The sequence below is a fragment of the Mesocricetus auratus genome, unplaced genomic scaffold, assembly GCF_017639785.1.
Source record: "Mesocricetus auratus isolate SY011 unplaced genomic scaffold, BCM_Maur_2.0 Super-Scaffold_100023, whole genome shotgun sequence".
NCBI lineage: Eukaryota > Metazoa > Chordata > Mammalia > Rodentia > Cricetidae > Mesocricetus > Mesocricetus auratus.
In genome coordinates, this window is record NW_024429204.1 from 11,463,251 (window position 1) to 11,484,180 (window position 20,930).

Genomic DNA, 20,930 nt, shown 5'->3' on the forward strand with positions numbered 1-20,930 from the left:
GAAACTTAGTCCATCAATGAGTTTACGAAACTCTTAACATATATGTGGTTATAGCTGTAAAAACCCATGTACTTAATTCTTTCTGTGACTACAGAATTTTCCCTTTACAGAGGGAATATCCTTGTAAAATTGTGACATGGCGACACGTAGTCAGCTTACAAATAGTCATCCTCAGGTCTCTGGATAATTTCTTTATGTACCATGTATGTATTCATGTTCTTCATCGTCAGTTTGAAACGATACATACATCTCCAGTTTTTGGTTCCCTCTTAATTTTTCCTTATGTTGTCAAATTTTCTTAAGTCACATCGATTGTGAATCCCTTGAATTTATGTAGTTATTTGTCTGCGGATGGCTCTTATAAGCTCACCTGTTGGAATGCTAAGTCCCCAGCTGGGAAAACTGTTTGGGAAGGATTAGGATGTATGACCTTGTTTCAGGAAGTGATTCACTGTGATCTACCTTTGAGGTTTCAAAATTCCACACTATTTCCATTGACTCTCTTACTTGTGCTTCAGAATATGGATATGAAGTCCCAGTCACTGATCCAGTGACATGCCTATTGCCATGATGACCATGGCTCTAACTAACCATCTGAAATTACAAGCCCCAAACAAACTCTCTGTTATATATGTTGTCTTGGTCATGATGTCTTTAAAGAAACTAAGAAAGTTTACAACATCATTCATTCACCTTCTACTATTATTTCTTACTTATTATTTGATCTTTAAATTTGGTTCAACTGTCAATATGTTCTACATTTAGTTATATGGACACTCATTTCCTAAATATGCATTTTGATTTGTTTTGTTTATATTAAATTTAAACTTCTATTTTTATTCTATTTCCTTAAACTCAAACACACGCAAAAACCACACAGTCTGCATTATTGGAACTTTGAGTATTAACATCTGATTGTGGGGATGATGAAACAAAGAGAACTGACTAAAATTCTACAGTTCAGAAAGCTTCAAACCATTGTCTCCAAATTGGTGCTACATTATCATTTACGGAACTATTCAATTATATGACCATGTATTTATCTGGTAGTGTAAACCAGAAAGCCCAGACATACATCTCCTTATTTCTATTATGTTTAGCTTTTATTACCACATCCAACCCATCCTGAAATCTATCCTCAATTTTCTAACTATAACTGCCATCTTAGTTTAAATTAATACAGTCTCATCCCAGGAATACCAACCTTATAAAATCCTTTATCAAATACCTCCTTAACTTCTGCACTCACGGGGAATGTCATCCATGCTGTAGCTACATCAATTTACCTAATGCTCTTCAATGATTTCTTTTTCCATACTGACTTGCATGGCTTAGCTTTTACCCAGCTTTTAGCCGGCTCCCCTTCACTGCACACTGACTACATGAATATGCTCTACACAAGATATATACACAGGGCAAAACGTAAATCACAATTTAGTGTTTAAAATATACAATATTGACCAAGAGAGAAAAATAATCAAATTTATCCTAATTCATGGCTGTAGCACAATAGAAACTATACCTCTGATATAGTGCTTATATTCATTAATAATTATGTGTGTGTGTGTGTGTGTGTGTGGTTGTTTTCATTTTCTCATAACTAGCCATGGTCACCTGTGACCGGGTTAAAGCTAAACAAATCCCTGAGACCCCAACCCACCTAAGCTGCATACCAAGATCTTGTTTCAAAAGAAAAAAGCAACAAGCAAAACAATCAAGTTTTCTCTTATTGTTTACATTTTCTTTACCTACTCTCTGTTTTACTTAATAATATCCTATTATTTTTCATACTACTTTTATTCCTGTTAGTCTTAAAACAAGGCAAATAAGATAGTAAACATGTAAAGCCTTATTAGAAGTTACTCTCTATAAAACACCCACATGCTCAGAGTCTTCACTGATTTGATTTTGTTTTTGTTGTTATGAGACATAGTCTTGGGTGCCTCAGATGAGTTTCAAATATGTAATCTTCCAGCCTCGGCTACCCCAGCTCTGTATTATAGGCATATGCCATCCCATCTGGTTTGAATGAAGCATATTTTAGGTGAAATTATTAGACATGCTATTTGTATGAGAATATTCATTAATAAACCAAATACCATTTAGCTCAATCCAATACTGTTTCTTAAAATCTCCACACTGTCACAAGGATTTCTTACTCTTCCAGTCTGATTGACAAATAATTTATCATCATGAAGGGTTGTTATAGATTGCAAACATGAATCTATGTGCACAGTAGCCATTTATGTTAACGTAATCTAAAAGACAGTAGTGAGTATTTCATGGAGAGAAGGAGCAGAGAATGTGAAGTGTGTTTGACAGAAACCTTTATTATGTCATCTACTCATGGTGCTCTCAGAAAGCATTCATGCATCAAGTCATTAAATGAAGTTAACTAGTCACAAAACTAACAATTGAGGAAGGGGACAAAAATGATTAAAAATAAAGCATCGAGAGGCACTTTGTCTGACCATTCCTCCCAAAGAGTGAGGGAGAGAAATGTGAGGGTTCTTCTTCTTCTTCTTTTTTTAAATCATAGCAGAAAGATGTCTTTTGTGTCTTCTGAAAGGCCATTCCCAAGTAGTGACATCGCTCAGTGTGGGTCCTATAAAGCTTATCCCACATACTAAAGTAGCTTTTTCCAGATTATCATTCCAGAAGTCTGAGAATAGACAGATTCTGTAAAAGATCCGAAACCTAAGAAGAGACGTCTGCTGTGTTAGTCAGGCAGAAAAAAGTCTCTAGATCTGAGGGGCTGTCCAGCAAACGCCACTATGGAGAAACTGCAGCAACACCAAAGAACCCTGAGTGCTTAAAACACGCAAAAGGACTACCCAATTGAGACCGGAATGATCAAGAGGACAACCGCAGAAACAGTGCAGAGTTGAAAACGGTCGAGGACACAGCAGAAGAGAAATGAGTTTCCAAACCACCACCTGGTAATCACGATAATGTTTCCAAGATGGATAGGGTTTATGCAAAGCTGACTGCAATGTGAGTGATGATACAAACAGAAAAGCAATTAGTGGTCTACACATGACAGTTTGCTACACCGTACATATAAAAATAGCGTATCATGTGATAATCCTCTTTCGGTAGCACTGGTTTTAATTTCATCTGAACAATATCATTTGCCTTACCCTAAGCAATAGCGATGAAATAGCAAATGTTATATACTTATTATTTTCTCCAAATGCTTGAAAATAGGAACTGTTGATACTTCAGAAATACATGTAATTTTATACCTAAAGAAAGTCTACATGTCCTTAAGTTTAATAAAAGGCTGAAACTACTTCTAGTTGGAAAATAAAAGTTTGGAATATTTACCAGGAAGGAGGTTAAAATTCAAAAGAGGTAGTCTTAAAAGCCTACTTAATACCTCATCTTTTCATTCATTCATTTAATAAATCATACTTGTTATGCCACATAGCAGCGACTTTACAAAATAGTTTCTGTTTGTCTGGTGTTATGCAAAGACAACTCCTGGGTCAGGGAAACGGACGAATACCTCTAATACTAGCTTCACTAACTTTGGAGGCAGTGATGACAAAACCAACGGTATTGAAAGTCCACATCCAGGTTGGGCTGGATAGCAAGTCACAGTGGGATATAGGTGACAAGCACAGAGAAAGGAAGGCAAAGCCAAAAGAAAACAAACAAACAAACAAACAAAGCAGGAGAGCTGGTTCAGTTGCCAGTACTACGCACGGTTAGCAGGCATGGAAACCTGGATTCCACGCCTAGCACTGTACTACCTGGTTGTAATCATATGATTCCCTAGTCCCAGCACATGGAAGGCAGAGGAAGGTCAATAGGAAACATAAGGACCAAGGGATATATGTCGATTCCTCAAAGAAGGCTTTAGCCCCTCTGAGGAGTGGACAGAGGGGAAGAGAAGAGGAGGCAGGAGAAGGGGAGGGAGGAGGAACTGGGGGTAATATGTAAAATGAATAAAAAAGAAAGAAAGAAAAAAACCCATAAGGTCAATTTTAGCTACATAGTAAGTTTAAGGCTTATCTGGGATACAGGAGGGGGAGAGAGAGAGGGAGAGGGGGAGGGAAAGAGGGAGGGGGAAAGGAGAGGGAGGGGAGAGGGAGAAAGGGGTCACGACTATTTTGAATAATTATAGGTATAAAGATTATAACTGATTTCCATATTATCAATTTAGGATCTGGTATGAGACATTCTGACTGTAGAGTGGTATAAGAGTTACTTACCATTCTTTGCTGCATTTTTTGGAAAAGACAGAGACAGAAAACATTAGAAGTAACTAAGTTCTATGATAAAGATATGCTCTAGGTAGGGGGCATGAAGGATTTAGGGAAGGTATTGAATTTGATCTTTTGAGAATGAATCAGAGTTCCGGAAAGAGATGCAAAGGATAAGCCACCGAAAAAATTGTAGAGCAAGGTTGATTTTTCCATTCGATGGATCATTCATGTACCGTGCATTTGGGCCTTGTGAGATAGCAAAGATACTTTATAAAAAAGTTAGAAGACTTAATTAGAGTATGATATAAGGCTATGGCCGGGAAGAGCTGAGTGCCGTACTTACAATAAAATGCTAGAAACATTTCTTGGTGACACCCTGTGACATAAGAAAGAAAAAGGACAAAAACTCTTCCTTGTACTCTTGTTACATAAGACAGAATGGATGCTGATTTCATTTAAAACAACGGAGAATTCAAAGCACACTGGAGTTGCATTTGAGAAAGTCAATACCATGTAGTGCTGACCTTGGAGAGCCTGCTGGCTAGGTTTTTCGTTATTTTAATTAGGGGTGGTGTGGAAGGGGCCAGCCCATTGTGGGTGGTGCCATCCCTTGGGTGGTAGTCCTGAGTTCTACAAGGAAGTAGGGTTATGACCTCATGAGGAAAAAGCCAGTAAGCAGCACACCTCCAAGGTCTCTGCATCAGCTCCTGCCTCCAGGTTCTTAATAGGCCTTTTCTTCCAGGGTAACTTTAATCAGGACAGAGAGTATGGGATATATACATACACATATTTGGGCTCTTTTCATAAGAATCATTATTATCATAGACTATGCTAAAGCTTTAATGTGGGTAGAAGGAAGAGCTGAATATTTAGGAAAATAGAGAGGTAGGATATGTAGGCCTTTTGTAAAATGGTTTTATGTAAAGCCAAATATTAGCCGCTAGCCATTACATCACCAAATGTAGGATGAACTTTCTGTTAGGGTGGGTTCTTCCCTGCTATGAATTGTGTAAATTAAGAAGCTGGTAACTGTTAAAATTAATTCCTAATTAAAAACAGCAAAAGAGCTGACTTATACTTGACCTGGGGAAACTTCAGTGTGAGGAAGCTTTAAGAGACATCCCAATGACCTGCTTCCTGTGACTGGTGGTGTTTACTTTAGAAATCATAAATTATTCTCTCTCCCTTTGAGATACAAATCTCCCCACAGTCAATCAGAATCTCACAATTTTCACAGCCCCAGGAATCATGCCTCTCTTCTTGAACATCATAAAAGCCTACACTCAGTGGGAGAGAAGGAGACGACTTCATTAAATTCCAGTTAGGGAACATAAAGAGCTGATCGCACTGGGCATCTTCCTGTTTTCCTCCCCCAGAACGTTTTTACAAGTACACATCAATGCTTATGAATCTCCCTCAGTAGTTCATGTCAATCTCTCCTCTCCATTGTGACGATGTTGAATAAGTTATAGATTATTTACTCATTAAATGTAATTTTGGAGCTGGGCAGTAGTGGTGCATGCCTTTAATCAGGAGGCATAGGTAGGCAGATCTCTGAAAGTTCAAGACCAGCCTGGTCGAAAAGAGCTAGTTCCAGGATAGCCTCCAAAGACACAGAGAAACCCTGTCTCGAACTCCCCCACCCCCAAAAAAGTAATTTTGGTTTTCTATCTTTTCTACTTTTAAAGTTGGAAAAAGTTCACACAATATATGATAGGAATCATGGGCCCAGGTAATTGTTGAGATTAGACTCAAATTAAAATCTTTAAATTACAAGAGCCATTTGTATTTCAAATTTATAGGATTAATTTTCTAAGAAAAATATTTAAGATAACAGTTATTGTCTTTAGCTTTAGTGGAGACAGAGACGGATAGAAATTGAGGCTAGCCTGTTTTGTCTGGAGGTTTTTATTATAAGTTGAAGCTTCAGAAAACCATGCTAACAACTTTATTGCAATCACTTTTATTTATTGATAAAAGGGATCATGTCTAATACATTGATAATTTACTGTCTGCTGAAACATTTTTTAAAAAGAAATCTGCAATCATATGTCTATCCTAGACACACAGATTTGAAAGGCTCATATCATTATTTTTACTTGTGTGTTTGTGTGAGTGAATACCATATGTGTAAGTGGGAGCCTAAGGAGACCAGAAGACAGCATCCATCCCTTAGAGCTGTAGTTAGCGGCATTTGTGAGATTTCTGACACAGGTGTTCGGATCTGTAGTTAGATTCTCTGAAAAAGCTTCAAGTGCTGTTAACCATTGAACTGTCTTTCCAGTTTTGAGAGAATTTATACAAGGCAGGTAGATATAGTCAACATGAAATATAATAAACACATGCTTGACCTGAGGCGGGGGGGGGTTCTAGATATACGAGGGAAATAAGTCAATACTCTAGAGATGGGAAAGACAATTTCCTCAATGGAAGGTTGACAAAGGGGCGTTCAAAGCATATACGGGGGAGAAATATCTGGAAGCTTAAAACACTACAGTGAATGAGAAAAGTAAATGACAGTGTGCTTTCTAGTTCATAAGACAAAAAGTTCATGTAAATCTGTCTTTTGGGGGCAATGTTGTATAATATTATCGTCAGATCTGTTACATTCGCTTATGCTGTGGAATATATTTGTTTAATGATAGAAGGTTGTGCTACATTTTGTTTTTAATGTTGCATTTGTTTATGTGAAACTGTGTTGCTTTCACTGTCCGAAACACCTGACTGGCCTAGCAAAGAGGTGAATGGCCAATAGCTAGGCAGGAGAGAGTGATAGGCAGGGCTGCTAGGCAGAGAGAATAAATAGGAGAAGAGTGAGGAGTAAGAAAAAGGAGAAGAAGGGGAGGACACTGGGGACTAGCCACCCAACAACACGACCAGCCTCAGAGTAAGAAGGCAAGGAAAAGAACAGAGAAAGGTAAAAGCTGAGAGGCAAAAGGAAGAAAGATAATTTAAGCTAAGAAAAACTCGCTAGAAATAAGCCCAACAAAGTCTATGCTTTCACAAGTAAGAATAAGTCTCTCTGTATTTATTTGGGAGCAGGGTAATAGGCCCCCAAAGAGCAAAGAGTGAAAAACAGTCAACTCCCAAGGAATTATAAAATGCTAGTATTTTAAAATTGGTGGGTACCTAAGAATCCTGGTAAAATACAGAATTACAGAATACAACTCTAGTGTTGTAGGGCAGGATCACAAATCCACGATGTGAACAAGAAGGCCCACCTTGATCCTTCCAGCTATTTTACTGTTTAGATGTCACAAACCAACCCCATGAAAATATTTGAGAGGATATGGGAAAAAAATGGGTGTGTCTCTACCTCAGAGCTCTATGGAATGCTATTTCTTTCCAGTTTCTGTGAAGTAAACAAAGGACTATGGTAGCATAAATGAGAAATATCCTTCTAAGGCTCATAGAATTGAACCCATGGCCCCAATGTTGCTGCTGTTTGTAGAATCTCTAGGAGGTAACACTTTGTTGGAGAAAGAATTCATTGGGGGAAGCTTTGTGGTTGCATAGAATAGCCCCATTTCCTTTGTTCTTGGACTTCCTGTCAGTCATTCCTCAGGCTCTCATCTTGTCTTTTCCTTGTCACAATGAACTGTATCCCTTCTGGAACTATAAGCCGAATGGAACTTTTCTTCCTTTAACAAGATTTCGTCAGGGTGCTTAATGGCATGAAGAGAAAAGCCACCAATGCCAGTATGATGTGTACATATCAGTCAGATGCAACCTGTTGCCTATACTTTCCCCATTTTGCAGCAACGAAAACAGCATGTGAGAAATACAAGGGAGACCTAGTTCATTTCTCCAATTTAATTTTTAGAATACATAAAATCTGTTCTACATAATTTGCAATCAATTACTGGTTTACTTCTTTATTTTTACTTTCTAAGAATCACACTCAGAATACCCAGTATACTTTAAGACCTACTTATTTTATATGCTTCAGAGAGAATTCAGATAAAAATTGTCTCCAATAAGAGTTCTGAGGAAGTCAGAAGTTTCACAGCAGGAGGTGAAGTCAGTGGACAAGCCATACTTGAGTACGTACAATTGGAGATGTAAAGCTGAGGTTTGCTGGCAGCTTTGCCAACAAAGAATTTGAAAAGCAAACATTCCAGCACTTAGTCAGAGAGATGTCCCTTCTGTGGAGAGATGCCTGATACACTCAACATCTCTCTTCTTCACACACTCAGCCTCTCACATCGTCACACACCAATGCCTCCACTGTTCTACCTTCCTTTAATTTGTTATTTGTAGCTGTAGGAAATGATCATCAGTTATATCGGACATATGCACACTGGATGATGCTTCCATGAAATTAAAGAACATTCATACTTAAAACTATCATTAAAAAAGATGAAACTATGTCCACAGAAATGGAAGAGTTTGAGTGTCCCTGAAACTTGAATATTAATTCCACTTCTCCTTCAAATGTCATATTTCTTCCATCCCTTTTCAGACTTAGGCTAGCAAAAGCCACAAGATAAACTCTGCTGAGGACTATTATTTGTTTCACGATGCTAGTCCTCCATAAGAAACTCAGCATTATAAAACATTTAGATTAAAAAAAGAGATTCTCCATTTGAGATAAATATGTTTATGTGGGAACAGACTTTGTATTAGAATTACAAATCAGTTCTGATATATGCATAGTGTTTTTCCTCTAATTGTTTCTTCAAAAAGAGCTCTCTCTACAGAGAAAGTCATGTCTGTGCAGAGGGCTTCCTTTCCTCTGTGGCTGATTGAAATTCAGGGAAAGACCCCTTGTCTTCAATGAGGGAGTTCATCAGGCATGCAAAGCCTGCCTGGTCTCCAAACAGTTCTCCAGGGATTCCAGTTCCATCCCATTCATTCTACACATTTTCTCAGATATCTCATTAGGGAGGAGGAGGGACCATAACCCTGAGTAATTCAGGGAGATCTATTCCTAGGGCAAGGCAGTTTTTGCTTGAGTAAGCATTTTATGGTACGTTCTGGAGTCATTAGAGCAAACACAAAGCATGGTTTCATTCTCACATTTTTTTTTATGACTTCTACTTCAAATACTCACTGTCAAATCCACTTCTTCAAACAAATATTTGGGGAATATACTCTAACTTTCTGTCTACATTCAATATTTTTTGAATTTATATTCAAACCCTTTGATTTCTTTTATACATTCTCCCAAGACACCTCTCTGAATAGTGGGGAACAGTATGGTCTGAGAGGACCCCCACTTGCAGATTCTCTGTCCCACTCTTGAGGACTGCGAGCCTTTTGCGCATTTTTGTCCTCTAGCTTTTCTTTGTGGAAAGAGTGAAGGCTAGTATGAAGGGGGTCAAGCTCCAGTAGTCTGCTTTTGGCATTGCTAGTGGCACACAGTGTTAACAATGCTTGCTATCTACATTAGGAGAATCCAAGAGTCTTTTGTACAGTCAAGAATTAGGAGGGAGGACTTGCCATACTTGATTCCCTGTAGAGCAAACTCAACCATTTCTAGGCACTGCTCTGCTCCCAGCTCTTACAGTGAATTTGTACACTCTTCCAGCATTTTATTTATTAAGAAGCCAATCCCGGGTACCTACTTTGGTAACTGGCTGTTGCAGACAGCACTCCCATCTTTATTCGTCAAACTGTGGGAACTACGGGGCTCTGACTGTCTCTAGTTTACCAGCTATTTAAAATTTTCCTTCCCCTGTTCATTAGTCATGGAAGACCTATCTATCTGTAAGTTCAGTGACTAGGCAAACTTATACATGGCAAAGGCAGTCATTCTTTCATATATGTATCTACATTCGCCATGAGCAAGTCTCTTGAAGTGCTTGCATTCACTTGGAATTATGGATTCTATAGTAGAGTAGATAGAAATTACTCTGTACTCTACTCTCTGGAGATGAATGAAAACCTCAATATCCCATGACCCTAACATTTCCAAACAGAAGGAAAAAAAAAAGATACATCAATTTCTCTTATTTCCCTGACTTCAGATTCAACGGTTTGAGAATGAAATGACTCAACTTGTCTTGACAGAAAAGAGTTAACTTACGCATCCTACGTGGGGTCTCTATAACTCAATTGTCCATAGATGAATTTAACATATGTTTTTCTCTCTAGTTATTGTTACTGATTAGGAAGGTACAAACACTGGCTTCAATTCTTCATATTCACATGCTAGTATTGTTTTTCTGGTTACAAAGGCTTCAAAGTCCATATTGTTTGCAATTATTATCAGACTTAACAGGAGGCAACTTTCCATTCAGTTAGTTTTAACTTAGCATCTTAATTAAATTACTAGCTTTGAGCCAAGATAATTATGCAACTATTCCAATACATTTCATTAAATAAAATCCTTTTCATCTGTGAAGAAGCTCAGTGAATATTTTATGCCATAATCATATTCAAAATTATGACCATGTAAATGGAAAGGCCAGTATTCCATTTCTATTTTTACTGGGAGCTTACTGTAGACTAAAGAGGGCACTATGGACTACCTTATAATTGATAGAGGCTGTTAACACTAGGGGGGAAATACATCAGAGTCTTAAGAAATCTAGGCAAAATATATTATCAAGAAATAAATATGCTCAGATAAAATGAGAAATAATCTACTTCTAAACTTAAACTACAAACATCCATATGTGTATGGAATTTCTTAGAAGAACACAGTATGTTGTAAACAGAACTCAGAGATATCAGCACAGAAGTGTTATATAAAGTAAGATGCTAGATAATAATCATTAAGAAAGGGAACTAAACAAGAAAATATTCAAGAAAGTTTAGAACACTCACCAACCAAGAATAAGGGCAGAGGGGAAGAGTGAGAAGAGGAAGTAAAAATATGCCACAGTACTCTCTTTGATTAAGTGAAATTTAGTTTTTAGATTTATCTAATATGTTTGCCATAAAGATATATATAACTTAATATTTCAGCCATTGAGACAATTTGATTTTTAATCATTGTCTTGGTTTGGTTTCTATTGCTGTGATAAAACACATGATCAAAAGCAGCTCTGGGAGGAAAGGGTTTATTTCTGCTTAGAGTTCCACATCATAATCTGGCAAAGGAAACCAGAGTAAGAACCCAAGACAGGAACCCAGAGCCAGAAATTGAAGTTGTGGCCATGGGTAAGTGCTGCTTACTAGCTTGCTCGCATGGCTTGATCAGAATAATTTCCTATGCCATCTTTAACAATCTGCTCAGCCATGGCAACCCCCACAGTGAGCTTGGCCTGCCCATAATTAATCATCAAGCAATAAAAGTACTAGGGGCATTTTCTCTATTGAGATTACCTTTCCCCAAATGATTCCGACTTGTGTCAAATTGACATAAGACTAGCCAGCACTGAATTATAAAATATACATTTCAGATTATATAATAGTATATTTACAATTATATAATCGATAACATATTAGCATACTGATGATAATTTCTAACCAAATGTTCACTTTCATTCTGCAAACAAACTCCCATCTTTTCTGAATTCCTGACTGTGATTCTGTAACCTTTCATGTTTATTACACTGACATTAACCAATGACCATAAACCCTCATTCCAAGCAAAGATATGAGAACTTTTTACTGTGTTTGCAGCAGAGATAGGAGAAATAATTTCCATTCAGCTGCCTTGCTTTTTAAAAGAGGTGAGTTAGAACTCACTGACACCTTGAAGAGAACTTTGTTATTTAATTCTATGTCTCTTGGTGTGATAACCCCATTTAACTTCTCTTCAAATACATTGACTGGTTGATTACTGGAATTTACAGAAGCAAGCATATATAAAGTTGGATTACTACTCAGAAAGTAGCTTGAAAGGATATGTCAAAAACTTTATCTCTTTAGAAAAAACACATAATTTCATGTAATAAGGAAGAGAATGTTTTCACTTAGCATCCAACAGGAGAGCATCTCAAATGAGAACTTTAGAATGGGATGAACTCTTAGTGAGACAGGGCAGGAGAGTGAATGTGTTGTATTATCTTAGCATTTTCAGATAAGATAGGCATTCTGAGTACATATAAGCAGGACACATATAGAGAAGGGAAGAGAAAAGCTAATTAAAGAAGCAATTGTGTAAGCATGCGGAGAAAAAGAAAGTTAAATTGATGTTGATGATTATTTGAAGTTTTAGTGTACCTTGAATTCAAGTGTAACTTAGGGAGATATTTGTGCAGCTTGCATCTAATATATAAAAATTCACACCACAAATCAAAGAAAATCAATATCAAATTTTCTTTCTCACCTATGATTTTTTTTTGTACCTTTTGTTTGATTTCTGAGTTTGCCTAGATCATATTAGACAATTGAACTATCTGACAGCTAAATTGCTAGGAAAATTGTAGAGACATGTGGTTAAGAAAAAAGCAATAAAAAGACAAGAAAAGTCAAAAGGACATTGTTAAAAGAAGTATGAAATAGAAACAGCAGCGTGAGGAGAACATACAGAAGAGGATAGGATGTCCAGCTGAATTCCTTATGCTACAAGATCTGTCACCCAACTTCTCAAAAACAAACATTAGAAACTTTTGAACAACTCATCTGGAAAATTGTTTTTAAGAAAGTACAAAGGAAAGGCAACTTCTTGAGATACTAGAATGCTTTCTCAAGAAAGGATTGCAGATAGTCATGCTACATGATTAATTTGATTTTCTCTGTTAGCCCAACCCATTCCTGAGGGGATTAGTTGTTACTGCTGGACTTCCAATTAAATATTTGGGAATCCCTAGTTCACGTCATTTGTTTTCTTGGGTGAGGGCTTTCTTCAAGTGCTCAGTAATAATGTTTTCAGTTCACACTGTTATCAGTTTTGTTTAGCATATTATTTGTGTTACAGAGAAAAATATTTATATGTGTCCATGGCTGCCCTTATCAAAGTAACTTGTCTTACTCTGTGTGCTGAATCTAACTCTATTATTTTCCTAATCTTGTGGATGTCTGTAGTTGTTCTTTCTACAGCCACGCTGCATATCAATTTTGGTTGGGACTCACATATTTCAAACCTTTCATCTACCGGTGGTTGGCTTCACTACCCTAGTGAGTAGAATTCCCTGACAATCTAAAATAGACACACTACAAACAGTCAAGTCCATGGAAAGTGTTGGATGCCCAATATTAGTCAAGGCAAGGTGCAAAGAGGTTGGAGAGGCAAACAGACCTGTAATAAGTACATAGCAGAGTGACTTAGACTCAGATCAACCCCCGCAGATCAATCCCTAAGACCAAACAGTCTCACAAACTTAGTAAACTAAGTGGGAACTGAAACAAAGTGAGATTCATGGACACTGTATGAGAAAAAAGCTTGAGTAAGGATTATAAGGTCACATAAGGTATAGGCAATAAACAACAAAAGGAGAAGCAGAAGATGACGGAGGTGTCATTTAATCCTTCACAAAGGCTAAGATAAAGGAGTTCCCCACAGCCCAGGGTGGAAGTATCTCTGGTAAGTAAAGTATTTCTTACAATTTACCTTCCAAGTAGCAGTACTGCTCACAGAAAGTAATCTCAGGGCTACATCACATGATGTTCTGCAGGGTGGTTAAAGGATTCCAGAATGGGGAACTCAAGGAAAGGTCTAAGGGTATTGCTTCCCACAATGGCGGAAGGCCAGTATCTATTGCTCCTTTTCAAAAAGAATTGAGAGAAAGTAAACTCCTACCCTTGACTGAGGAGCCCTAAAGTCACATACTCAGGTGAAGAAGTGTCATTTAAACACATCTGTGGCGTGTTTTTCCCTTCCTTCCGCAAAGTTTGGGTTGCTGGGAGGAATATTGGGATGCATGACACAGGTGTACCTGACAATGAACTCAGAAGTTCTTATGAGGAATTCTGATCAGAGGATAGCAAAAAAAAAGGGGGGGGGCTTCCATTATGTAAAGAGCAAAGTTGAAGCATATTAACAAGAAAATGTCACTCCAGAGAGCTGTGGGACAAACCTTCTATATGCCGTGAATGTTTTATTCTTCTTGGTTAGTAAAGAAGCTGATTTGGAAAATAGCAAGGTAGGATAAAGCCAACCTGGAAAGTCAAATTGGAAATACAGGGATACATAAGGGTGGAATCTGGAACAGATTCCAGTGAGCCTGGGGCAGTAAGATGTTCTAGAGAACAGGTAAGGCCATCATACATGTGGCAAAACACAGATTAATAGAAATGGGTTAATTGAAGTTGTAAGAGCTAGTTGAGGAAGGGATGGGGAGACAGCGGTATAAGAACATATTCAACAATATAAAGAGTAACATGATACCACCAGAGACTTGGGGTTCTACACCTGCAAGACCTGAACATCCCAAAGCAAAAGAAGCAGAAGGAAACAATCTTAAAAGTAACTTTATGAAGATGATGGAGGCCTTTAAATAGGAGATGAGAAACTCTCTTAAAGAAATGGAAGAAAAGGCAAACAAAAGGAAAATAAATGGAAAAAACTGTACGAAAAGACAAACCAAAAAATTGCAGGAAGTCAACAAATCTCTTAAAGAAACCAAGGAAATCCAAGAAAAAAAAACCAATAAAACAGGTGAAGAGCTAGTTAATAAGAAAGGTGAGCAACAGGTCAAACAGTTTGTAATTAACATTAAGCTTCTGTGTAATTATTTTGGGACTGGGAGGCAGGGAAACTGAAGCTCTGCCTCCTTTTACATCAGAGGGATAAAAGCAGTGATGAAATGAACAGACATTCAACACAGGTTCGCCATACATAGAGCAGGAACGTAGCTGCACGCGGGAGCAGTGAGGCATACAGGCAGAGTGGGAAGGCCATGAAAGCAGCTGTTGTGAGTCGGGAATGGAAGAGGAGAGAAGATGAGGGTTACGGGTAAGTTTCCTTTGTAACTCACTATGAAATCCCCTATGCAGTACCACCGAACAGCCCACAGTAAGCAACAGTCGCATCTTAACGGCACTGGGATGCTTCTGTAGTACAGGTAGCATGCAATTAAGTTCACTCTAGATAGAAACAAGTTATATTTGGGGTACACTTTCAATATAGGTGAAAAATCGTTGCTACTTAATGAAGATGGGTGTTTCTAAAATTCCAAGTGAACGGACTTCAATGGTGATTATGGAAACAGGTGTATTTTGTCTCCCAGTAGCAGAAGTGAAAATTGCAAAGCTTGTAAAACATCCAATCCATTGGCATCATGATGAGACCAGATAAACCCATTTTCTGTTAAATAATTCAAGTTTTCATTAAGGCCAAAGTCATCCCTAGTTAACTCATTAGCCGTGAACTTCTTCAGTTCATTGGAAAAAAGGCAGATGCCAAACATTTCTCACAATCATAGTCAAACCACTGGAAATTAATCCAACTTCGTGTGTGGGAACACATTATGACACCCTTTTCTATTTTGGTCTGATAATTTCTATTTAAGGTCTATGGGAGATCAAAGATTCCCCAGGTTTACACTCTGACAATCATGGACAGAACACTATGTTGCCAGAATGTTGAACCCTGAGACAACTGTGGCAGAGATGGACTTGTAGATGGGTTGGTAGCACATCAAAGTGGGTGGGAGCTGCATGCCGTCTCAACATACAAAATAATTCTATAATTATTAAATAATTTAATATTTCTTATTTACATTATAGAAATCCATATTTGTAAATAACTTTAAAATGCATTTCATTGGTACTGTTCACGGGGAGAGAATATAAAGTAAACAGAACATTTAAGCATGCCCGTATCTTATTCTTTGTTAAATGTTTGTCATGAAGGTAATAAAAACACTTGAACTAAAATATTAAATATTTTTTCACAAGGCTGTACTAGCACACTAAATGATGAATCATATTCATATTGAATAATAACAAAAATCACATAAAAATTTGGGATATATAAAATGCAAAAAGGACAGGAACATTGCTTCCACAGGAACATTGATTCTACGCATTCTTTTCCAAGTAAACAAGATTGCCTGCGTAGCAAGTTGAGAAATGGTGTGGGGAGGAATAATAAAGTGTAGTAACTCATTTTTTTCTTCCTCAAGGAAAATTTGATTCCTCTCATATTTTTAGGCTTCCTAAAAAAAATCCTAATTGTATAGAATTTAGGAATTTGGACCCAGGAACAGGAAAGTCATTATAGATCTTAAATGGGACTTAAGAAATCAGCCCTTGTCTCCAAAGTTAGGTGGAAGTTGTAGCAGTGAGCCTGTTTGAATAGGAAATCAACTCAAAGAGTAGCCTGGGATATGGGCAGCCTTGTAAGGGCCATAGGAATGGTGCTCCTGGCGGATCTTGATTCTGCACTCCTTGACTCTATTAGCGTTAACCTAGGAATGTTCCCACTGTGATACTGAAACCACAACTGGGAAAGAAGTCTGTGGCCTTGTTTCACTCAAGGAGAATGAAATAGTCTCCTTCAGAAAATTCATAAGGCATCTCCCTGAGATATTTGGAGAGCTTAATGGCCTGTGCCAAATTAGAGTTCAGCACACTGTGTCTTACTTAAAAAAAAAAATAGCATCCATTTTTCACAGGTAGTGGAAAATTGCCTGCTAGAATTAGCAGTGATTCATAAAATTATTTGTTGTTATGATTTCATTAGTTTTAGTTCCCATGTAGTTAGGTGTCAGTCAACTTTAAAATCAATGCCCTAGGTTAGGCAAATAAGTCGATGGAGTTCGGCAATTATCAGGAAGTGTTCTGTGTCTACCCACGGAGATTTGCAAACAACATCCAGAGACACCAGCTTAGATCATGTCACTGCTAACTGAAGTAGCTCCTCCCCAAGCCACAGGATAATGCTGACCCCCGCTCAGCACCGCTTTCTCTAAAACAGTCTTTCTTTCTCTGTACATCCCACTCATTCATCCTATCTATTCTCCCTGTCCTATGCCCTGATGCAGAGACCCGTGATATTCCCTTTTTTCCTGGGACCAATTTTCTTCCTATTTCCACTTTTCCTTCACATACCAACATAGCACTCCCTTACTGGCTTCCCAAGTCAGTGTCCAGAACTACAAGAAGGAAGGAGTGGGGGTCAGTTTAGTGGTGACATGTGGTCTGAAGATGCGACATTACTTATTACTTATTACATATTTTATTGAGCAGTTTCCATTCATTTCAAAAGGGGATATCACAATCATAGCTATCAGTGGAATAGCCCAGTACAGATGAATAAGGCTTGAAGTCTGGACTAGTATTCTAAAGTTATCTAGGTCAGCATTCTGACACCAAGATGAATAGCGATTAAAGTAAAAAGAAATGGGATTCTAATGAAAACAGCCACTTGGGCAGCATAATAACATGATCTGAAGTTCTTTCATTATGAGACACTGCAACTGTGTAGAAGCTGATGAAAGTAGTAATTTATAGGCAATGATTGTAATTTTTAACTTAAAAAACATATCAGATAATCTCAAATCAGAAGACACAAATGGGATAGAAAAAAATTTATATTCAGTTGGAGAACATGTGAGAGAGAAGACAGAATCTATTTTGAATATGTTCCCAATGCTGTAGGCATGTATTTGTGTGTGTGTGTATGTGTGTGTATGTCTGTGTGTGTGTGTGTGAGAGAGAGAGAGTATGTGTATGCATGTGTATGTGTGTATGAGTGCACCTGTGTACATGTATGTGTGTGCATGTATATATGTGTGTATGAGTGCATGTATGTGTATGTATAGGTAAGTATGTGTATGCCTGCATGTTTATGAGTGTGTGTACGCATATATATATATGTGTGTGTTAGTGCATGTGTGTATGTATGTGTGCAAGTGCATATGCATGTGTGTGTGTGTGTGTGTGTGTGTGTGTGTGTGTGCTTCCATTTGTCTCTGCCTCTACTACTGGGATTACAAGCATGTGCTACTTTGTCTGGAACTCTTACATGAGTTCTAGAGATTCAATTAAGGTCCTCACATCTACAAAGCAAGCCCGTTATTTGCTGGGATCTCTTCCTAGCCCAAAGGCTTTGATCAACAGCACCGAAAATAATAAACGTGAATCATCTAATGGTTCCAGTGAGTTGTTTTTAGTGTATTTCACGGTTCTAGTTCACCTATATTACTTTTTTAGTCAAATAAATGCTCTTAAAAAGTTTCCTGGAAAGAGAAAATTGGAATTTTGAATATTAATTTTCATTGCAACAACTATAAGTAGAGCCTACAACCATAAACACACACTTCTACAGATGCTACATTAATAAATTATACATATTCTTGATTATGTGTATGCATATAGTATTGCAATGTATATAAGTATACACAGTAATGTTTTTCACTATGTCTAATTGAAAAACAAAAAACTGAATAACCAGCTAACTGTAGCTATGAATTTTTCTCATTTTAAATATGAATATTTTAACATAAACTTACATGCCATTTTGTTGGTTGAGTTTTTTGAAAAATAAACAAGTGTAAATAATTATTAAACACTGAGAAAATGTGATGGAACACAATGAATAACTATGACCTCATATAATGACTTCATATAACTTGCTAAGTATTACTGGAATGGCCAAAAAGAAGTTTATATGTGCAATCCTGCCTACTATTTATTAATATTCATATTTAGATATACTCAAGAGTGCTCTTAAGTGATTCTAAAAAAGACATTTAGCACCAAAAAAGCATAATTCAGTCACATGCATGCATAATACGTAGCTTGAGGCACACATGGAGGATGACAATGACAACAGTTCTCATGAAATAGCACACTTCTTGCTGTGGTTTGTAGAGTGTCCTGTGGCTGGGTTCCCCTAGCCTGTTCCCGTTGCACTTACCTCCACATCTTGGAATTGGTCCACTCCACATGACTTTTCCATCCATGAGAATACATGTAATCGTTTCTGTTCCCTGCGTTTTAATAAATCCTTCCTCACAAATAACGGAAATGGAACTTCCTAACTGAAAGTTGTCTCCAAAGCGACGGGCATTGATGGGAATTCCCGGATCAGGGCACTCATTATGGCCGAACGCTTAACAATGACAAAAGACACACACACAGTGTTAGAAAGTTATTTCCATGTGAGTGTAAAATCATATGTAATAGTTGTGACTGTTTCAACATATAATTTATATACTAAGATTTAAAAAATTAAAAGTAACACAATGTGCTCATTGTGTTAATCATTAAGATAAATCAATACAGAAGTTTCTAATATAACTGGTTCATATTCTAATTAGCGTGTTCTAACAGTTTTATGTTTTATCTCCCTTTAAAATTCTATAACTCATCTGGCAGGAATGGAGAAAGTTTCATTAGGAGGATTAAAGGCAAGGTTTTTATTCAGTCAAAAAATATTGCAATTATTTTATAGCTTTTCATGACTGTGTGACCTTTGCTATCTACTAGATCTGCAAAGAGACTTAACTCTTCAAGGACCATGCCCTAGGCACAGAGGTGTGATATTATCTCATTCAACACTTAGGTGGGCCTGATGAGGAAAATATCCCCATGAAGAGAAATGTCAGATTTGAAAAAGTCACGTAGCTTGCCTCTCTGTCATAGAAATAAGAGTTTATGGCATTTGAAATGTTTGCAGTGCTTTCTGTATCTTTGGTCCTCTCTCTCATTTCTCATGACTTTAGAGTCACCCTTGTATTTTATCTTGTTTCTTTTAGGATATCTAGCGAAAAAGAGAGTTATAGTAATAATCTGTTTATTCAAACAAATAATACATTATTTGGAATTATCCAAACCTTTTTTCTCTATCAATCTATAGAATCATATATGTATAATCACTGTCTTCACTATAATGGAAATAGGAGGATACTTCTGTGAGGACAAAGTAGCATGGTTGACAAGGATAAGACTTATTTAAAAACTTTTGCAATGTGATATATTAATTGGTCTGCATGAATTCAGAAAATTGTTTTGTTTTCCAACTAAACACCATTTCAATATTGTTCCCAATTTGCATTTTTTGTTTTAATTGCTTTCATAAATTATGCAAAAGAAAACAAGGAAAGTTCTAAAATGAATAAATATATTATAGGTAGTTTAGTTTGAATGAATGTTTTATCTTGTAACCTAAAAATTCTCAATTCTTAAAGACCTTATTAATTACAAAATGATAAAAATATATTTCAAGGTCAGCCTTTTGGTCTTGCTGCCTAATACATAATGTCCAAGTTGATTTGCTCAGGAAGAAATGAGGTGAAGTAGGAAATATTAAATGTATGGTTTACATATAACTAAGCTATTTTTTTTACAGAAACAGAATGGACATAATATTTGAAAACATCACAGGTATTGATTAAAGGCATCATGTAATTAATATGAACTAAAAATCGTAATTAAATAGATATGAACATGAATTCAACTTTATACACAGATGTGTTTGAAGAATTTTCAGGTAAGCTCCCTGTCTTAGATAACCTTTCCGACACATATTACAATAACTGAATATAACTAATGTACAGTTACACATTGCTAACAGATTCCCTGAATGGTTCCATACACAGCTATAGTCACACTGAAAGGACAGTGACTGTACCTTGTCTTTCACTGACAAAACTCGGTGTCACTTAGATGAGGGCGGGGAGAAGGGAGAAATGTTTTCTAATGGTAGTGCTGATATTTGTAGGCTAAATTCTATTGGCATAGAGCACTTTCCCATTAACCCAGCGGGTTAGATAGCATCTACCACAGAGTGATTGATTCAAGAGAAAGCACGAAACATTAGAGCAGTCCCTGGCTTCTGTCAAAATGTTCGCACAAGGAAATACTCACATGGAAGCATTTCAAGCCAAAAAGTTTTCTCTTTTATGTGATTTCATCTTTTGCCACTGTCACAAAGAT

The 20,930-nt window shown here is 37.1% G+C and overlaps 1 protein-coding gene across 5 annotated transcripts in view; it reads right to left on the reverse strand.

Annotated features, from left to right (window-relative positions):
• The window catches only part of Csmd3 (CUB and Sushi multiple domains 3), a 1,035,998-nt gene that overhangs the window by 359,920 nt on the left and 655,148 nt on the right, over positions 1 to 20,930 (reverse strand). For all 5 annotated transcript variants that reach the window (XM_040730388.1, XM_040730387.1, XM_040730386.1 and 2 more), the window contains one exon: positions 18,910 to 19,104. In XM_040730388.1, coding sequence (XP_040586322.1) covers positions 18,910 to 19,104 — 195 coding nt within the window. The remainder of the gene's footprint in view (positions 1 to 18,909; positions 19,105 to 20,930) is intronic.